The sequence below is a fragment of the Dama dama genome, chromosome 12 (genome assembly GCF_033118175.1).
Source record: "Dama dama isolate Ldn47 chromosome 12, ASM3311817v1, whole genome shotgun sequence".
NCBI classification, from domain to species: Eukaryota; Metazoa; Chordata; class Mammalia; order Artiodactyla; family Cervidae; genus Dama; species Dama dama.
In genome coordinates this window covers 19601179-19622192 of record NC_083692.1, presented here as the reverse complement: position 1 = coordinate 19622192, position 21014 = coordinate 19601179, and the positions used below count along the sequence as shown (strand labels likewise).

General features: G+C 43.4%; 1 protein-coding gene across 5 annotated transcripts in view; it reads right to left on the bottom strand.

Moving 5' to 3' along the window:
* The window catches only part of DPF3 (double PHD fingers 3), a 285832-nt gene that overhangs the window by 41370 nt on the left and 223448 nt on the right, over positions 1 to 21014 (bottom strand). For 2 of the 5 annotated variants that reach the window (XM_061156751.1, XM_061156750.1), the window contains one exon: positions 20277 to 20405. In XM_061156751.1, the coding sequence (XP_061012734.1) occupies positions 20277 to 20405 (129 nt within the window). Of the gene's footprint in view, positions 1 to 7044; positions 8970 to 16010; positions 17408 to 20276; positions 20406 to 21014 lie in introns of those variants that run through there. The other 3 variants (XR_009695068.1, XR_009695067.1, XR_009695069.1) reach the window with 3 other exon arrangements.

Genomic DNA, 21014 nt, shown 5'->3' with positions numbered 1-21014 from the left:
ACAAGTCACCTCCATTCCCAACCTCTTTTATACTTCTGGACCACAGAAAGTTGACTTTACACACTACATGCAGTACAATCCTTGCTCCTTCTTTAAATCAAACACCAAACAAAACTAATCTATAGATCTTGTCTAAAGTTTAGAAAGCATTCTGATCATCCCCTCTCCCAAACAGAATTTTTATATAATACATACAAATATAAAATTAACCTTGTCTTCTAATAAGACCTTTCTTTCCCCACCAGGCTGGGGAGAAGAGAGTACAAAACCAGCAATGTCAGTGAGGTCATCAACCAAAATCCAGATGAGAATAATTTCCAGGCCCTATGAGCAACTTTGAAGTCCATGCACCACGGGTGACACTGGTCATGATGGGGTCCAACCACGTGAGAAATGGGAATTCAGATGGAATTTCAGTTTTCACTTAGTGGCCTTTTGGCCTTACTGTCCTTTTCTGCTGCTTTTCACTTCCTTTTTCCCATACTAGGTGTTTCTCTGAAGGAAAATGTCTCTTGCCACCACATTCACTCTCCAGCTGGTGTCTCACACTATCAAAACAAGAAGAGTCCTCATACAAGCTTGGGACATTGCTCCAGGGTGCATAGGAGCAAGCTTAGAAGTGTATTTTAGTTAGCAGTCATAATACGCATTCATGAGACTAATTTTTCCCTTGTCTCCCACTCCCTGGTGGTGAGTCAGGCACTCACTCTTTCAGGTTGCCCAGCTGTAATTCAAAGCATTGCAGAGCCAGGTGGGCCCCCAAGAGGTAATCTGGTCCATGCCCCTAATTCTACGCAGGAGAAATGCTTGACTAGCAGCGAGTTCTATTCCAGCCTCAATTGTCAAAAACCCTTGATGGCAAAAGAGGTTTGTCAATTTGTTCAAAGGCCCAAGGTGTTCCTCTTGTCCTCTCTAGAGACCAAAAGCAACTGGTCAGTCTCTTTGTTTCTCAATGATACAAGTAATGATGGTTATTAAATGACCCGTTAATCTCTTCCTCAAGTTAAACAAGCCCAAATCCTTTAACCTTTTCTTAAAGGGTTTATTATCCACCCCTTTAAACTTGTTGTTAATAATCTTTTTTGTACCTTTTGGTTTTTCCACAGTTATTTTCAGCTAATTTGAACATGGTGGTATCAAATATTAAACAGGAGTGGAAAAGTACTTCCCAGCTCTTGCACATTATTCCCAATATAACACATCTTGGTATCATGCTTACTTAAAAATAAACAACACAACACTCCTTCAGCGAATGTTCCACTAGGACTTCCAGATCCATCTCAGCTATGATTATGCCTTGCCAGGTGATCACTGATAGCAGAGTCAACATAATCGTTATCAGTCAGATTGGTGCTAAACCATTGATGACCACTGTTATCACCTCCCAACCAAGTATTTTCTACTCTGGTGTAAGGAAATATCTGGGGTAAGCACAAAAGGGAGGGTGCTGCTCACACCATGTTTATGTAAAATATAAACAGGATTTTCTTTTATTTATTTACTTATTTATTTTTAATTGGAGGATAATTGCTTTACAATATTGTGTTGGTTTCTGCCATACATTAACATGAGTCATAATAGGATTTTCTAACTTTTGGTCTGAAGACTCTTTCTCCTTCCAGTCTATGCCTAAAAACTGACAAGTGGGTGAACTCAGAGACGTGATCACAGGGCAAAGCTTAGAGCAAATGGAGCAAATATACAACCTGTCCAACTCAACCCCTGTCTCTTTTAAGGAAAATTGCAAATAAGAAGGGGAATTTAGCAATAAGCACCACTAAAAGGTATCCTGAGATCTGAAAGTTGTGTATGTTTCCAAACAACTGAGCTTCTTCTAGTCTGGGCTAAAGAGGACATCATGGATAAACTTGGCATGGATGCTGCCACTTAGCATGACTAGCTCATAGGCTACCCTTCAGGATAATCTCCTATTCAATTTGTAAGGTTTTAATTCAATAGGATATCTAGCATCAGGAATCTTATCTACCATCCAAGGAGGGAAACAATTTCTTATCAGTTCTTTGGGGATGTGAAGTTAAGAAGGTGGGGGAAGTCTCCTGATTCTGAATATGACCACACAAGAGTCTGAGTTCTCAGGAAGAAAGGTATTGCAATAACATCCTCAATACCCCATGATTAACAATTTCAGAGAGCCACACAATCATGGAAGAATCAGTAGTCACCAGAGACTAACTCACTCTATCTAACTCACTACAGTTAGAGATCATTTCTCTAACTGCAGCAACTCCACGCCTTCCGTATCAGGTTCCACTAAATGCCCTTTATCATTTATCTGATACAAATGACATCTGTATCATCACTGCCTACATTCACCAGGCCCGTAGGCACCATCTGCACAAATCTAACTCTTTTAAAGTTGGCCTTTTTTTCCTACTTAAGTTACCAGAGATGAACAATATTAGTCATCATGTCCCCAGAGTCACTATTATATATGACTAGTACATAGGCTGGCTGGATTATTGACAGATTCTTTAGGTAAGCTCTGCACTGTTGTAGTTGGTATTCAGCACTCACACTGGAAATTCTGGTAGACAGCTCTCTAAAATCTTGTGATGGAATTTTTGGCTCTGAAACATTTCTTCACATAGATCTCAACACAGCAGACATTGCTGACCCTGGAATGCACTCCTAGCCCTTCACCTGATGATTTGAAATTCTTCTTTTCCTCAGTCCTGAGACCTGGAAAATACCTTAAAATTATCACCACCCAACTTAACAGTATAATAGTTGCTTTCTAAATCAGGACCAGTAAACAATAGCCCCTGAGTCAAATCTGGTCAGCTGCCTATTATTGTAAATAAAGTTTTATTGGAACACAACCATGTCCATTCATTTACATACTAACTCAGGCAGCTTTCATGCTACAACTCCAGAGCTGAGTAGTTGCAACAGACGCCTGAACTACAAAATCTGAAATGTTCACTGGGTCTTGATAGAAAAAGTTTTCAAACCCTCCATTATAAACCACAAGGAAAACAAATTGCTTGTTCGGAATAATCTTTCCACCCTGACAAAACAAAACCAAAAAACAACTGTGACCCAAGTGACTAGTTTTTGCATACAGCTTGGCATAAAATGGGCTTCCCTGTGGCTCAGATGGTAAAGAATCTGCCTGCGATGCGGGAGACCTGGGTTTGATCCCTGGGTCAGGAAGATGCCCTGAAGAAGGGATTGGCAACCCGCTCTAGTATTTTTGCCTGGAGAATCCCATGGACGGGGATCCTGACAGGCTAGGCAGTCCATAGGATCGCAAAGAGTGGGACACAACTGAGCAACTACACATTTTCTTCACTTTCACTTTGCATAAAATCTGGTTTGACTCTCTTACAAAGTGTCCTCTGAAATAAGATACATAAAAGATATAAAATACTTACAAGAGAAATCTAAATAAAAATTCTAGAATTACAATAATAATATATAAAATATACATAATATGTTGTTGTTGTTTTTCAACCTCTGAGTTGGATGCAACTCTTTGCGACCCCGTGAACTGCAGCATGCCAGGCTCCTCTGTTCTCTACTATCTCCTGGAATTTGCTCAAATTCATGTCCATTGAGTCAGTGATGCTATCTAACCATCTCATCCTCCGCTGCCCCCTTAATATAAATATAATATAGTATCAATATACATTAATAAAATATAATTATACATAATATATATATCCCTCCAGAATTTTTGTTATTTAAATTTAAAAGTATTTACATCTCATGATATATGATATGAAGTCACTTCAGTCATGTCCAACTCTTTGCAACCCCATGGACTGTAGCCTGCCAGACTCCTCCATCCATGGGATTTTTCCAGGCAAGAATACTGGGGTGGGCTGCCATTTCCTTCTCCAGGGGATCTTTCCGACCCAGGGATCGAACCTGGGTCTCTCACAATACAGGCAAACTCTTTACTGTCTGAGCCACCAGGGAATCTCATATGTAACTTATTTCAGAAGATACTTTGTAAGATATCATATATGTATAAATATGTTTTATTTAAATCAAAAGAAGTTGTGAATTTGCTGGTTTGGGGATACAATAAAGTGAATTCAGTTCTAATCATGGAATAATTTGAAGTTCTTAGAAAAAAAAAAAGGATAAAAGGAATGTGATATAACAGATAACTCATCAGCAATAATAATGTGAAATAAAAATGTATCTTTAAACTTACAGCTGTGCCCAGAGTTTTAAATGGGAGATCTTTCAGAGGGTTGGATGGGGAAACATTTTTTCCTGGAACCACATCCTGAATCCCTAACACATGATGAATAATGACCTAGCTCCATCCAGAGGGCCACCAAAGGACCATTCCCAGCATGTAACAGGTCTAAGTCAGGATACCACCAGATGCACTCACAGGCTAAGTCAAGGATCTGCTGTCGTGATGGAGTTTGGTCCAGGCAACCTAACCCCGACTTCTTCAACTTTCACCACCTGGCAGCCCTTGGCAAGCTGCCCCAAAGCCTTCAAAGGGTATCTGCTACATGCTCGCCTTTGATTTCATCCACATAAACAGGACCTTCAGTGTTTTTAATTTACAACCAACATTTTAAAATGGGGAGATCTGCCAAATATTTTAAAATGTTGGCCCCTCTTGAAAAACCAGAGGACCTGGGCACCCTGGGATCACGTTCTTGCAGGCAGCACCCGTTGAGCTGTGGGAGCTGCCTCATTCAGAGCACAGATGCTCTCAGATGCTCTCTGGCTCTCCATACCCCCCGCCAGCCCTCTCTGTTACCCCCCTGTGTCCAAAGCTGAGCATAAAGGCTGCTCCGTCTCCCTGGCACTGTTCATTTTCTCATCCCTGGCCTGTTTTACTCATTAAAGATACCTGCCCTGTGGGCATCTGAATTCAAACCCAGAGCTAACTCTTCATACAAATTAATATATTGGGTTGGCAAAAATGCTTGTTCAACTTTTTCCAAAACATCTTACAGAAAAACCCCAACAAATTTTTAGGTCAACTCAATATTTCCTCAAAATGGATGAGGAAAAATGACTTCTTTTTCTCATTCTCTGGCTCAAATGTACACGTTCCCCCACCCTCCTGGTCAGTGACCACCAACAGACTGAAAGCATATGCGTACTTTGCCAATAACAAACCGTCAGACATTTAGAAAAGGCAAGCCCTGCCTCATAACCTGCCATTAGAGACATTAGATTCTTCGGGGTCTACTCTGTCCTTATTTACACTGATGCTACAGCTCCATGCTAGACATCTTGTCCCTAGAAGCATCCCAAAGACAGTCTCTACAGAGAAAGCCTTGGTCATGAAGTAAAACACACTTTATATGGGCTTCCCAGCTGGGGCTAGCGGTAAAGAACCTGCCTGCCCATGCAGGAGCCAAGGGAGACGTGGGTTCGATCTCTGGGTTAGGAAGATCCCCTGGAGAAGGAAATGGCAACCCACTCCAGTAATCTTGCCTGGAGAATCCCATGGACAGAGAAACCTGGCGGGCTGCAGTCTGAGGGGTCACAAAGAGTCGGACACAACTGAAGCGATTTAGCACTAGCACAAGACACACTTTAGGTAGAAAGTATTTGCCCTTCGAAGTCAAAGTACCCTCTTCCAGGGTACAAAGTAGAAGAAGGATTTCAGGTGCAATCAATTCCCTCCTAAGAAGATATTTAAATCCCTAGGTAACCTCTGAATTCAAGCATCTCAAATCTGAGTCAGTGTAGGAAGTGGGTGGGCTTCCCAGGAGCACTAATGGGAAAGAACTCGCCTGCCAATGCAGGAGACATAAAAGATGCAGGTTCTATCGCTGTGTTGGGAAGATCCCCTGGAGGAGGGCATGGCAACCCACTCCAGGATTCTTGCTTGGAGAATCCCATGGACAGAGGAGCCTGGCGGGCTACAGTCCATGGGGTCTCAAAGAGTCGAACACAACTGAAGGGACTTAGAATGCACACAGGAAGTGGGTAGTGTGTAATAAATGTTCAAAACTTCCTTTCTACTCCAAGTATCTATAAACACATGAACAGATAAAGAAAATGTAATATATATACATGCAATGGAATGGTATTCAATCTTAAAAAAAGAATGAATTTTGACATGTTACAACTTGGATGAACTTTGAAGATATGCTAAGAGAAACAAGCCTGGCACAAAAGGACAAATACTGTATGATTGTACTTAGATGAGGTGCCTCGAATAATCAAATTCATAGAGCCAGAAAGTAGAATGGTGATTGACAGGAGCTGGGGAGACGGGGAAATGGGCAGTGTTTAATGGACATAGAGCTTCAGTTGCAAAAGATGAAAAAGTTCTGGAGATGGATGGTGGGGATGGTTGCACAACAATGTGAATGTAATTAATGCTACTGACCATACACTTCAAAAAGTTAAAATGGTAAATTTAATATCATGTATATTTCACCCACAGTAAAAAGAAGAAAACCCTAAGGAGGGTATATTGGCAGGGGGTGAGGGGTGGGGGGAATCCTTTTTACTGCTAGAGAAATGTATAAAATCCATAATGTCTAAAGGAAGATGGAACATGCGAGCAGCAGCATCGTAGTGTCCTGTTCCGTCTCCACCTGGCCTGAGTGTGGGCTGGCAACACTCAGGGGGCATACCTGGCCTGAGAGGCTGGCCTGGTTCACTCTGACCTAGAGGGTCCATCAGAGAAGTGTCCACCTCCACACTCAAGGAGATACTTATCTTGGGTGGGGAGGCAGGTTTATAGCTGTACCAACTGGCATCCTGGGGAGGCTACACCACTACCTTCCAGGAAGTGGAAGCATTAACCTCTCAGCTTTTCCCAAGCACACACTACATCGTGCATTATTGTGCAAAACTATCTTAGTACAGGGTGTGACAGCAACACTGGATGGGTATCTTAAGCCAGTACACATAACTGAGCTCTCCACAGCTCCATTTTGGCCATGGAGAGGGTGGCGGTGGCTGTGGTGATGGTGGGTGGGTAACAGCAACTCTGGACTCAAAGCTCGGATGCTGGGACCAACCCTGGACATCGTTCACTTTCCAAGTCACCACCTGTCATCCAAGCCAGTGGCAGCCTCTGTTCTGGACTGTGCTTCTAAACAAAACAATAGGGCTCAACAGATCTGGGCATGCGAATGGGCAGAATCCTTTCAGGAGCCCCTACTATAGGACAGTGTGAAAGTTGAACTCATGGAGGATGAGGATGGAAAAGCAACATTTACAGAGATGCTATAGGAGCATTGGAAACAGGCTTTTATTTTAACCGAAACTTACATAAACTTGATACAAACCCTACATTATGCAAAACTTGATCACAATTCTACGCATGTTATAACTTGTAGGAGTTGGTTGGAGAGTGGATTATTATTATAATTATCATTTTGATAAAGGACATTTTCTATCAGAAAATGTCACAGAAAGGACAACAAAATGATAAAAAAAAAAAAAAAAAAAGACACCCTTGGTGATCTCCCCCAGGAACTGGCCTTGAACAGACTGGCAAGAATTCTGTGCCCCTCCAATCTCCCCTCGCTAAAGTAAAAGAGAGATTCTCGGGCTCAGAACCATCCCACTAACACTGTCACCCAAGACTTTTCCTGAGAGGAATATCCAGCGTTAGATGGTACATTGATTATTATGACTCTGCTTAGCAGTGAGGGAAACTGAAGAGCCTGAATGTATAAGACCGGGAGCAAAACCCAGTGGCCCAGCCAGTCACCCCAGCTCCTTCACTAGGCCACAGACACAATGTTGAATGTATTTCATAGGCCACATTCACTTCCACTAACAGGGCCATAAAAAGACAGTTCACCTGCCTTTCTCCCCATCAGCAACTGAATGTGAGCTTTCCATCCGTCAGGCTGGCCTTCCTCACCCTTGGAGACATCTAGAAGCCAGATCAGCAGAGGGCTCCCTTTGCAAGTCTCCTCTAGGAGTTGTTAGGGAACAGACTTAATATCATCCCAGCAAATGCTTATTTTTCGTTCTCTTTTTTTTTCTCCTCTCTTTCTCTTTCTTCACTGGGTTATTTTAAACAAAGCTGTCTGTGTTTAAATCTGTTGAACTTGCAGAGATATATTTAATCGCTAGATGGAATTCCTTTCAGAACCAGGCCTCATCAGACACGATAACCAGGAGGCAGGCTGCTTCTTGACATCAGATAAATGGGGCTTGCCTGGGGTGAGGGGAGAGTTTGTTAGTTTGACTGTTTTAGGGGGGAGTGGAAAGACTGCTGATAGCCCTTGTGGCTAATTTATTTCAGTCAAGTCTTAACACACAATCAAACACTTTCAATAGACTTTGGAAGAAGGAGAAAAAAAAAAACTGATCACTCCTCACTTACCACTTCCAACTTGCAGAAATAAAAATACCTAAAGAACATACATGAATGGCTTTTTAAAAAGCCTGAGAGAGCAGAGTTGATCTTTATTCTCTTATTAAAAATGTGGGGTATTTTTCCTTAGAGTTAATATGCAGTCTTTATTTTACAGTAAGTCCTCTATTGATTTTCATGTCTTCACAAAAATTGCTTTTAACTTTTGAAGTTGAAGGTACTTTAAACAAAAATACTGTGCCACACCAGCACCTTTTCTTTTAAATATTGAAATAAATAAAATAGTTAACTCTTTTTTTTTTTTTCCTGTAAGTCTGTTTGTGTTCATTTATTTCTACGGTAGAGCCATTCCAGTCTGACCTGGATATTTTCTCACAGACACTTTAAAAAAAAATGTAATGGAGAATTTAAAAAAAAAAAAAAAAAGTCTTCTTATTGCACAAAATGAGGCCATTCCCGAGACTTCTCTGAGCCGAGCTGAGTTGCACTGGAGGCTTGTCCACAATCCAGGCTCCTGTGTTGGCGGAAACACATGCGCAGGAGGGGGCCAGGCAAGGGAAGAGGAGAAGGAGGAGGAGGAAGAGGAAGAGGAGGTGCTGCTTCTCGTGGCTTCTCTCCACCTTCTTCAGATACGGCTTGCTTGAAGGATGCCGGAGTCTCCAGGTCAGAGCGTTGACTGCAGAGGGAAAGGCAATGAAAGATAAAACAAAAAACAACAGCACAGGACAATTGCCTAAAAAAAGAAAGATTTCAATTTAAGGAAGTGGTGGAAATGAATTGGGAAAAAAAAAAAAAAAAATGGAAACAACTGACAATTTGCCACGCGAATGAGGGCACAGCTATGCACAACGAGCACCAGACTAGTTGTCTCTCGTGCCTTCATTCAACACCAGGAGCTCAACATCAGCCAGGAATAGGAGAGATCAGCTGCTTCTGGGCAACAGAATGAGGCGAGAAACAGGGTGTGGCTGGATTTTTAATTCCTAGGTGGTGTAGCAGGCAAAACTGGGTATCAGCAAAATCTGTACTGTTTTCTCCTCTACTTAGAAATGAAACAATCTTTTCCCTGTTGAAATACTCCAGAAGGACCATTATGATAGAATCTGTCACCTGTCACTTAAATGGAAATGAGTAGTATCTATAGTACAGGACCCATAGTAGTCACAGCAAAGCCCAGCGGTTGCCCCATTTGGTCTAAGGCCAAAAGGACACTGCTTCATGCATACGCTCTCATCCCCAATCCTGCCCCAGGGTGTCAGAATTACTCAGAGAGAGAATCAAGCCAAGATAAGTGTTCCAGTCCTCAACTAGCCCAGTGATCCCCAGAGTCAGCCTTGGAACGTGGCGGCAGTTCAAACCAGGTGGGTCCCTTTAGCCTAGATGGGAACCAGCCGGGCAAGGATTTTGCTTCTAGCTGAAATGAAGTCTGCCAGGTTATTTTGGTCTTTGGAATGGAGTAGTCGGCACAAAGGAGTAAGCAATAAAACCAAGGACTATCACATTTCACCCCAAGAAGCAGTTCCTGAGGGCAGAGATGGGTGTCCCCATGGTGTCCAGCTCACTCTGAGTGGTGAGAGGAGGGGTGGGGAGGGTTCAACTGTAAAGTGGCCAAGCCAGTAGGGAACAAAGTTCAAAATCAAATGAGCTGAAAAAAAAAAAAAAAATCAAATGAGCTGCTCAGCCTCTTCAAAGTTGCACTCCCCTTCCCATCCCCCATCACTTCTGGTACCCAAGGCATCACTGGTCAGGTGTACAGGACTGGATTCGCTGCACTTCCAAAGCCAAGACTCTATCCATCCACTGATGCTTTCAAAGGGAGACTGAGAAGGGCCTCATTTCCACCTGCTGCCAAGCCTTCCCTACACCCCTGTTCCTGAATCTTTCCTCTGTACCCATCCCATCCCACTGTCCCCTTCTTGGCTCTGCTTCTCTGCTGTCCCTTCCCAGGCTCCCCTCCTCACCCTCCCCTGTGCTCATCTCGTCACTGTTCCATCTCCTCCAGCCCCTTCACTCCAGCAACAGAACCAGCTGGCCTTTCTCCAGAGCCCCCAGAGAGCGCTTGCCAAGTTGGGCATCCATCAGACTTTCACCCTCTGCCAGGAGTCTTCCAGTCCCTCCCCCAGTGGCCCAGATCCCCACCCACCCAGCCTTGTTTCATTGCTTGCTTGGTGAGTCTGTCACATAACCATACCCCACATCCTTTCCGTTTCCTCAAATTTCTACCTATGACCCCCCAACACACACACACACACACACACACACACACACACACACACACACACACATTCTTCTTCTGCCCTAATTAAGCCACCTAGAAAGCAGTTGGTCCATTCCCAACCTTATGCTCCTACATCCATTTTCTCTTTCTGGGCCAAGTGCGGGCCACTGGGAATGTCTGCTACATCTCAGTCTTCTGCTCTCAGCCGCCTTCAGGAGGCTTACTTTCCATCACTCCACAGATCTCCTACTTGCCCCTCACCCCAATCTTCATGTCCTCATTCTCTCTCCCTCCCCCACCGCCCCACCATGTCACTGCCTTCTGTGATTTACCTCCTTCACTTGGCCATTGGATACTGTGTCCAGCTATGGCTTCAACTTTTCTGCCAAGAAAATTTCTTGAGCATCCACTGTGCATAGAAGGAGATGCTAAATCCTTCCACTAATTAGCTCAGAAACGTTGCTCAGTTCTGTTTATCTCAACAAATAATTATGGCACAGTGGTGTTGGGTACTGTCCGAAGGATATGCATGACATCATTTTGCCCTCAAGGAACACACCATCTGTTTGATGAGAAAGACTACCAAAAAAATCACAATATATTTTGATGAGCACTAATGCTAGGGACATGGACAAAATGCTACAGGACAATACTTAAGCACTTTTTAAAAATACTGTGATTTTTGCCATTTTACATTTCAGGCTGTGATTCCCAGTTCTGCTTTTTGTTCAGCACTATCTTCACTCTCTCTCACAATAGACACCCCTGCCTACAGATTAAATAGCAATAGTCAAGCTACAGCTCTTTGTTGATCTGGATGACTTCCTCCAAGAAAATCTCCCTGACTACTGTGATTCACAGCAAAAATACTCACATACCATCCCATGACACTCTCAAATGTTTTTAACTACTTACTAATATCTAGTTTGCCCAGCTAGATTCCAAATAAATCCACTGATCCTGTGTTTAATTTCATCCTATCCTTCACAAGGCTGAGCTGCTACTACTCAGTCCCTAGCCACTAAATGAATGAAAATATTATACTCTACAAACATTCTAGCCTAAACCTCAGCTTAAAGGCAAAATGTCTGAGTCACTCATAATGGAGTAAATCAATCATGAATAGAGTCTGTAGATTGTAGTACTGCATCAGTGTGAATTCCTTGGTTGTGATCATTGTACTTCAGTTAATTGAAGAATCTGGGTGAAGAGTATATGGAAAATCTTTGTATTATTTGTGCAAATTTGTAAGTATGAAAACTACTTCAAAACTTAAAATTTAAGTCTTAGTTATTGGCAAAGGGCCAGTGTTAAAACACTTTGAAAACCTAATTGCAAATGCTTTTTAGCCAGTAATTTAGTTCTGACAAGGATCTTCTGTCATTCTCAGCTATTTTATAAATCAATCAAGTTGAACGATTTTCCCCTATACGGTTTTTCCTATTTTGAGTAAATGGTCAGAAATCACTTTTACTAAGCAAAACAGAATCATATAATTCAGTGTTTCAGTGTTAGAAGTACTTGGGTATGTGACCAAAATAGAGTCTGAGGTCTTCACTCCCTGCCAGCTCACCCCTCCACCCAGCCCACTCCGATGTCACCACCAGCACACTGACCATCAGGCAACCTCAGTTCTTCGGGGAAGTTTATGAATACTTAGACACTGCCACCTCTCAACAGGATTCTAAGGGGATAATAGGCTGGGATTTAGGAGTTCGGTTCAGTTTGGGTTGGATTGGGTTGATTTGGTTTGGTTTTTACAGCATCAGATGCCTCCTTTCAATCCAGTAAGGTCTTGAGTGAAAGACCTCAAAGCCCTTGACTGATTGTACTCAAGAAAGACCCAGACACCACCTACTGACCCTGGAACTTCAGACCAGTCATTTAACCTGATCAAACCTTAGCTTCCTCAGCGGCAAAATGGGTATAAAGAAAATCGATTTTACCTCACAGGGTTGTCTGAAGAATCATGGTTAGGTAATGTTGGTTGTGTGTTGTGACAGGGTAAGGAATGTCCAGGGCTTCCCTGGTGGCTCAGATGGTAAAGAATCTGTCCAAAACGCGGGAGACTCAGATTTGATCCCTGGGTTGGGAAGACCCCCTGGAGAATGGAATGGCCACCCACTCCAGTATTTCTGCCTGGATAATACTCCAGTATTCATTCCTGGCTAATTCCATGAATAGGGGAGCCTGGCAGGCTACAGTTCATGAGATTGCGAAGAGTCAGACATGACTGAGCAACTAACACACACAAGGAACGTCCATATCCTAGGGATAGAGAAACCATGGCAGAGATTCAAGGAAACAAGCTCACAAAGGGATTGAGTTCAGACTTTTCTACTCTAGGCTTCTACTCAAAAAATGCCTCACTCAGAAAATACATGTAACTTCACTTCCAGAAGTCAACAAAATCCCCCATAGAAAAATTCCTAACACATGAGTCTGCTCAAACTTTAGGTACAAGTTCAAGATGATATTCATCAGACGTAACAGGAGGCATATTGGGATAATATTAATTAATTTTATTCCACCATGAAGTGAGAACCTCCAAACAGCCTTTAGTTCTCTCTCTGAGTAACGATCTTGTGTTCCCTCAAGTGCTATATAAAGGCAATACCAGGCTGCAGCCCATTAGGTGCAAAGAGAGATGCAAGGTAAGCAGGAAGACTTAAAGGGATACTATTGATGTGAACATCATGTTTTTATTAAATCTTTCTCTCTAAAATACCAGTAGCAAATCACATTAGTGACTTTAAAGTACCTTTAAAAAAATTAAATGCAAATTTCTCACTCCCAGTGTTAATAGTGATTAGAGGGTCTGCTCTCTACATAGTCTCAGTAACAGATGTAAAGGATTAGACTGTCCTAGGTAGGAAAAAACAACAGGTAGACAATGATAATCACCTTTACAGAAGGAGTTCCCCCCAGGGGTTTTGTATGTTGCAACAAATTTAGAAGGTTCTACTATCTTTGATTCTCCTATCTTTGGGCTAGGATTCAGAAAATTAGGTGACATTTCTGAAGGATTTGGGGTGGTGCTTTACTAAGCTGAGGACAGAGAAAACTAATCAGACCATTTTCATCCTGATGACTCTATTTTATATTAATATTTGAGTATCGATACTTAACAAAAGCAATAACAAAGCAATAGATGTGCTGACTACTCACACAACTCTTGCAATTTCTGAGGTTGCAAGAAAGTAGATCTTTGTCCCTAATAGGCATCAAGAGGGAAGGTCTAGAAACGGTGGTTTAGAAGATGAGCTCTCTATAAAATTGTGCACAGAATTTTAATTGGAATTATCTTTGGGGATCTTACTGCTTACTCTTCAGTTTTGAGATTGCTTTTAATAAGACTGATTACCTTTTAAAGTTCTCAGGTGGACCCGAGAAAAACGAAGAGAGAGATATCTATATATACCTATATTCCATATATGGAACATGCAAGGGGCAACGCAGAACGATAATGAAAGTAAATAGTGTAAGTCCTGGAGTCAAGGTTGCCAAGGATCAAAATCTGGCTCCTTATTAGCTCTGGGACATCAAGTACATTCCTTTATTACTAACCCTCAGTTTCCTCATCCATAAACTGTTGGTAATACAAGCACCTACCTTACAGATAGTCAAGAGGATTAAATGAACTGTTTCAGGGAAAACAGAACAAGGCCTGGCTTATAAACGGTTTGCCATTGCTATATAAAGAAAGGAGGAATATTGACTGTTGTTATAGTCAATAAACTATAACATTGACCATCAAGGCACTTGGAAACCCAGGACAACCAGTTTCCTCCTCCTAAGCTTCCTTTTAGAGTTTTCTTCATTCCCCTTAAGACATCTGCCTCCAAGCAATGTCCACTTCCCTCTCTCAAATGTAACTCAGTCTCTCTGGGTTGATCTTTCCCAATGAAAAGTGAAGGACTTGAACTTGATCATCTTCAAAGTCCCTTCCAGTTCTTTTCCTGTTTTTTTTTTTTTTTTAAGATTGTAAATTCTGATACTATAAGCAAGATGAGATAAGGTACTCAAGTAATGCTAAGATGCATGATTACATTCACCTTTGCCATACCAGCTAAGAAAGATGAGGACATCTAAACAAGAGACACTGAAGATCAAGTTATGCTAGCAAAACTAAAATAGGTGAGCAATAGCCATCCTCAGATAAATCTTTCCATGGGAGTTTGTTTAGATAGTTCATTCATGGTTCCCCTTCAGAACCCCAAGCTAGACTCTGAAATTAGATGAACTTTCATAATTTGCCTTATGTGAGTTTTTTCTTTAATTTCAAGTTCAAAGTCAAGCTGTCACTGATAATTTCAGGACTACAAGATTTCAAATGACCATATAGATTGGTTGGATATATTTTTATTAATGTAGAAGCTCATATTTTACCAGTGGGAGCAAATTATAAGGCTACGAATCCCGAGTCAAAGTAACAGAACAGATGAAATAAAGGGGTGAAGGATGACAGCAAGAGCAGGTTGTCAGCCCCTCTGCAGAAACCAACTGGAACCAGCTACGTTGGCTTTTTCCCACACATGAGCATGCAGGAATATTACACTGGAGGTTTATGCCATATTTTCTAAGAACAGGGCCACATACAGATCAGGCAGACCATCTCCCAAGTGGGTGAGGTAGTTACTCTCATTCTCTCACAACTGAGCACAAATGCCCAGGAAAGCACTTACATATTTAAAGCAGGAGAAAAGTGGAAGCCCTTTCTGTCTCAGACTACCAGAAAAGGAAGCATAAAGAGTCCATCTGTGGGTTTCTTTGCCTGGTCCTTGCTTCTGCTGGGTTGGTGTGTTAGTTTAAGGAGAGGTCTAACTCATGAGGCTCTGCAAAAACTGGATAGTCAAAGCAGATCCTTCCAGACACTTACAGCCTATTGCCTGGGTGGCCTCCTAGGTCTCCCAACCCAAGCCAAGAGGCCGTGCTTACGTCTTTGCACCTACACTCTCATGAAGGCCAGAGACCCTGACCACGCTTGGGGGGGATTCAGAATCTCCACATCAACTGGGATGTTGTACCTAATCAGAGATCTTCTTTTAACTAGTACCTAGGGTAAAGAATTCCACCCTAGACATGCAGTCCCCTCACTCCTACCCCAGGACAGCAGCCAACTCCGACCTCAGTTCCCTCGGTTCTGCTTCCAGGCGTAGCCAAAGGAGGCAGTTAGCCAAGCACTCCCCCAACCATTTCTCTTGCAGTTGAAACCCCCCCCGCCATTCTCCACATGGAGCCCCCCAGAGTCCAAGAAGACTCAGCTCCCACACTTAGGCCCGGGCCCACATAAGTAAGCATGCACACACAGACAGTAGATGATTGGGTAGAAAGATGCTCCAGGGGCCACTCCCACATGAGTAAGGGGGTCTGAACCCCGAAAAACAAAAGACAGGTTAGAAGAGGGGAAAGGAAAAAAGAAAGAAGGAAAAAACATAAAGAAAACAAAACAACTAGGATGGTGTTCTCTCATTATAAGACAAGTCAGCCAGGACATACCTTTGGACAAGGACCGCACAGCTGTTCATCCTTGGGACTGGCAACGAGGTGGATGGTCTTCATCACCCCAGGGGCCTTGAGCAAGTGTTGCTTTGGTTTATTTCAGGAGGTGCTACTGGAAACATAAAACAAAGTGCCTGGAGGGCACTATAAAAAATAGAAGAAATATGGGAGACTCGATCATCCAATGGGTATTTATATGTTTTTAGACAGGGGAGAGGGGAGAGGGAACTCTATGGAGAGGTAACGTTCTTTCTTCCACGAGCACATCCTCGGGTGGTTTTGTCACTGCTGAGTCCATGACTTTCTGCTCGGAGTCCATTCCTGAGTTTGGAAATCGCTCTTCGCCAGGAGGAAGGTGAGGAAAGAACCAGCAACAACAAAACAGCAGCTCTGCTGATGGAGGAAGAGGATCCCGCAGGCGCTGCTGGTTGAGGCCCAGGCACTGGACGGAGGCCACACATGGGCGGCCCGGCTTCCCAGGAGCTGCTGACACGTTCTTGCAAATGGGGAGGAAGATGGCAAGGTCGAGGAGAAGTGGGGAGGGGTCTGCTGTGGGGAGCCGCCGACTCCATGGGGTATAGATGATGCCACCCTCTCCGATCGAGGACCTCCTCCCGACGGGGTCGCCTTGGATCAATCCTCCCCCATGGAGGCTTTCTTCTACGTGGAATATTACTTTCATTTATTTGATTTCCCTTCTCTCTCCCTCACTGTCTCAGAAAAAACGGAGGTCTACTAATAATAGCTAGAATATATAAATAATCATTTTTTAAACACTATTGGTTCTTTGTTTCCAAACCCAAGGTTCCTCCTCTCTTCATTTTGCCAATAAATAGGGAAACTGAGGAAATCAACTCTGCTCATGTCAAAAAGATTCCCCCCCAAAAAAGAGCTAATCCGCCTAACTTCCCATATCTATGGAAAATAAATAGTACATCACAATGCCGTCTCTCTGAAGGACTGTTAATTCTGCTCTTTTGTTCTGCTTCTTTTCAGTAGTTTGTGCTTCTGCTGTACGTACCCTAAATAGAGGGAAAGGAGGAGAGGAACGTGTGGAAGGTGAGAGGAAAAAGCCAGGATGAAGGGAAAATCTAAACTGTCTTTCACTTAAAAAAAAAAAAAATCAGAACCAGAACAATGACCAAAGTCACAGGGTGATGGCTAATTGCCCAGAGAGTCTGTCCCGTGCGTTTAGCAACTGCCCTTTTTATCAGCTGTGGGCGAACCCCGGCCACTGCGACGTCCTCGGCAGGAGCGAGGCTCTTCCAAATCGTCCTCGTCAAAGCCGTGGAAAGTTGAGGTGTCACTTTCTGACGTGGAACCGAATAAGTCCTCCGTGGTGCGTGCTGCGGCCGCTGCCTCCTTCTCCTTCCTGCCTTCTCCTCCCAAATGAGCTGACATGTATGATGAATATATCAGCACATGGGTTAAGCAACAGACAGCATTATTAATATTCTTAATACATTATTACAGTGTTATTCTTAATAGCAAGATCATACATCATTCCACACCAAAGGGATTAACTGGGTGCGTCACCTGGTGACAGGGGTTTGGGGTAAGAGGACAAAGCCAACATTTCCAAGGAAAAGGGTTCTCCCCTCCCCAGAAAGGCATCTGGGGATACCTCTACCACAATATATTTGTCCGTAGCTCTGACAGCGCCAGATTCAACCACGATCTTTCTTTCTTTCTTCTCTTCGGAAAGCATACATTCACACGCACGCTCGCTCCACCCGCCCCAGACAAGGAGTTTTCTTGGTGGTTTTTAAGCCCTGGTTGGTATTTCTTTGGTGTTTTCAGTTGGCGTTTCTTTGCACAATGCTTGTCCTTCATTTTGACAGTCAGCTTTACAAAGGTATTACTGTCAGATAACCCGGTCAAGGTGGTTAAGCCTCCATCCGTTTTATTTTTATTTTTACCCGTTTCTAATCCCATTCTTCCCAAACACTTTCAATTCTGCCCTTACAACATGTAGTTCATTTGCACTGAAAGCGAAAAAGAAGTTGGAAAGTCTGATAAGTGGTAGGTCTTCAAAGAGCCTCTCGTCTTGTTTACCCCTGGAGGACATGTCTGTGTCCTGCACCCACACACATGCGCATTCACAAACACGCATGTGTGCACACAGGCATGCAGGCACGTGAACGCATGCTCCCGGTCTTAAACACGCCCAGGTCTAAGTTACTCCAGAAAGTCTGGGGTTGTTCAGTCTAACTCAGAGCACTCAGAAAGTGGGAACTAGGGGTGGCAAAGCTGAATAAAAGACAGTATCCTGAAATCTAGAAAACTCGGGTACAAACTCTTTCACATTCTAAATGGGCCCCAGGACTGCCTGCCCCCTGTTGAGGTCACAAGGCTCCACTTACAGTGTCAGTTTCAGGAATCTAATTTTTTCTCCCAGGAAAAGTAGATAGTGGAGTAGATGGGAAGGAAAAGACAGCTTTCCCAAGCTCCACACTCTTCCTTGGAAGGACTCCAGGGAGGCCCTAGAGAAGTATTCACCCACCTGCCTCAACAAAGCATATCCCATGGGCTAAGGCCACCTGTTTATTCCCCAACTATTTCAGGAACATCAGAGTCAGACCTAGACTAAATTATCCACCAAATCTAATCCTTGGTGACTGCAATGAGAACACCTAGGCTGATATAAAACTGCCCCCTGGGTCACATAGCAGACAGATCCTGGGAAGAATAAGCTGAGTTAAGGCTGTGGGAGAGAACAGGCTTTGGATAGGAAAAACCAGCTCCCCACTTCTGGTCCCCCATGGATCACATTCAAGTACCCCACCTTTTGTAGGAAAGGAAGAGGGGATATCTCAGCAGTTTTCACTGAGAATTCTGAAGCTGCCCTCTCTAACCCATCCTCAACCCACAGCAGTCCATACAATTCTGACTAGAATATCATGCCACCAAGAAACTCTGCCTCTGGTGGTAGAGATTTTGTCTGATCGCTTGCTCTTAAAAAATGCTGAACTGAATTTCATTTGCTTCGTTTTCTTTCTGAATTTGCTTCGTTTTCTTTTTGAGAGTCTAAGTCCCAGAGTCCACTACCACATGGGCCCCCTCGTCTCAGCTGGCACCAGTAGAATAAAAATTTCAACATTAGGTATCACGTTTGGCAAGTAAAGGAACTGACAGAATTGCACAGATGGGCCACCCTGTCAGGGTCCTTAAGCATTAAATGTGGGGGGTTGCTTGCAGCGGAAACCACAATGCTTTTCCAAATTACTGATTTGCCGTCTTAAACCTTAAACAATCCAAATATTAAAGGACTAAAAGCTAAAGTCTGCGGACAGAGCCAGTAAAGCCAGATATGGTCATCTCAGGCCCTCTCTTGGGACTAGGAGTTGAACAGATGTTGGGTAGAAAGGTGGGAAGGAGCCATGACTCCCAGCTGCTGGAACTAACCACCCAGCAGAACTGAATTTCATCTACTAGTCAGCAGATGATGAGACTAAAGGTGAGTCTGAAACTTTCCTCCCTGCCTTTCACTTGAGCCTCATTACAACCCAAAACAATATGAAAAGCCAACCATGATCCAGCATGAAAAAAGCAAAACAAAAGCCTGAAGACTGAACTCATTTTAAGAACAAAAGAACAAAACCAGGTTTAGTCTTTGAATAGATTAAAGATGAAAATTCAAAACATCCCAAGCCTACTCCAGAAGAGTCCTAAGAACACCTGCCCTTTTGCCTCCTTGGTCTACCAGGCTGTCTTTGGTTTTCGACATGAGAAAATGGGATGAGTGGCCAATGGAGGTGGTATTTATGCTGCTACCCAGAAGCCTAGGGATCTCTGACTCCCCCACAACTCCAGGTATGGCAGCTCTCTCAACATTCATGTCTCCACATTCTTCCGGTTTGCCCCAGGCACTTCCACAGAACAAACACGTCTTTTTGTGACGTGCACATCACCCGATATGAGGAAGCACACTGCCTCAGTCTCCAGCTGTTTCCACACTGTCTCACCATCGTCCATAACAACACACACCAAGAAATATCCACCTCATGGAAAGGCCGGACAAACACAAGCCCACACCTTCTTCTTTTCCTTTTCCCTGGATCCCAGAACATAGATTTTAGTTCTTAAGACTCAAGAAGGAAAAAACAGTCAAAATAACCTGAAAATCCCCCTTGCACTCGAAAAATCACCACCATCACTTCTGGACCCACCCTTCAGTCCCTGCCCCAGACAAGATGGCAGAGGAATGAGAGCGGAAGAGTTCCTGGTCTACAGGCACATGATGAGAGAAGGGGCCACACTCACCAGAGCGTCCACAGTCTGCACAGGATACCAGCTCCTCCGGCCTCCCACTCTTCTTGTTCATGTTGGAGCCCCCCAAGCAGAAGTCACAGTAGTTATTGGGAATGACTGTCCCATCTGGTCCTTTCTGGGCTGTGGAAACATTTTTTTAAAAATCCAGTGTTAGGCTGAAGTGAGTCTCCACTGGCCCCTCTTCTCTTACTGGTGTGGCTGAATCCGCTCCAGAAAGAATATGAAGTTTAGAATCTGAGGTTTGCTCACAACCAGGTTGTTTTCTTGGGCAAAGTTTTATGATTCTCCTCAGTTCAATGGTACTAATGTCTTGCAAGCCATTCAGAGCTGAGTTTGGTTTTTGCAATATTTGTCAGTTCTGTTTGTAGAGAAACAACCCTGCTTCTCTGATTGCATCCCTGGATCACTGAAGCATCCAGAGAGCCTATGAGTCAAGTGAACTTCTCTCATCCTGAACAACTAGCCCTCAGGGTCCAAACATCAGAAGACAACCATCAGTGGTGCTGTGACTATAGGGAAAGAGAAAGGTCACTACCTAGGCCTTGCCCTATGTAGGGAAAGAGGCTCCTGTTTAGGAAATATTCCTTCTGTCTCTGAAAAGGAAAACAAAAAAGCAAGGATGAGGGAATCATTCCAGGAAAGAGCCTGAAGATGCTCTTGGGGACTCTGATACACGTGGTGGCAGGTACATAGGTGTCCAATCTTGTTCAGCCCCATCCATCTCCCTAA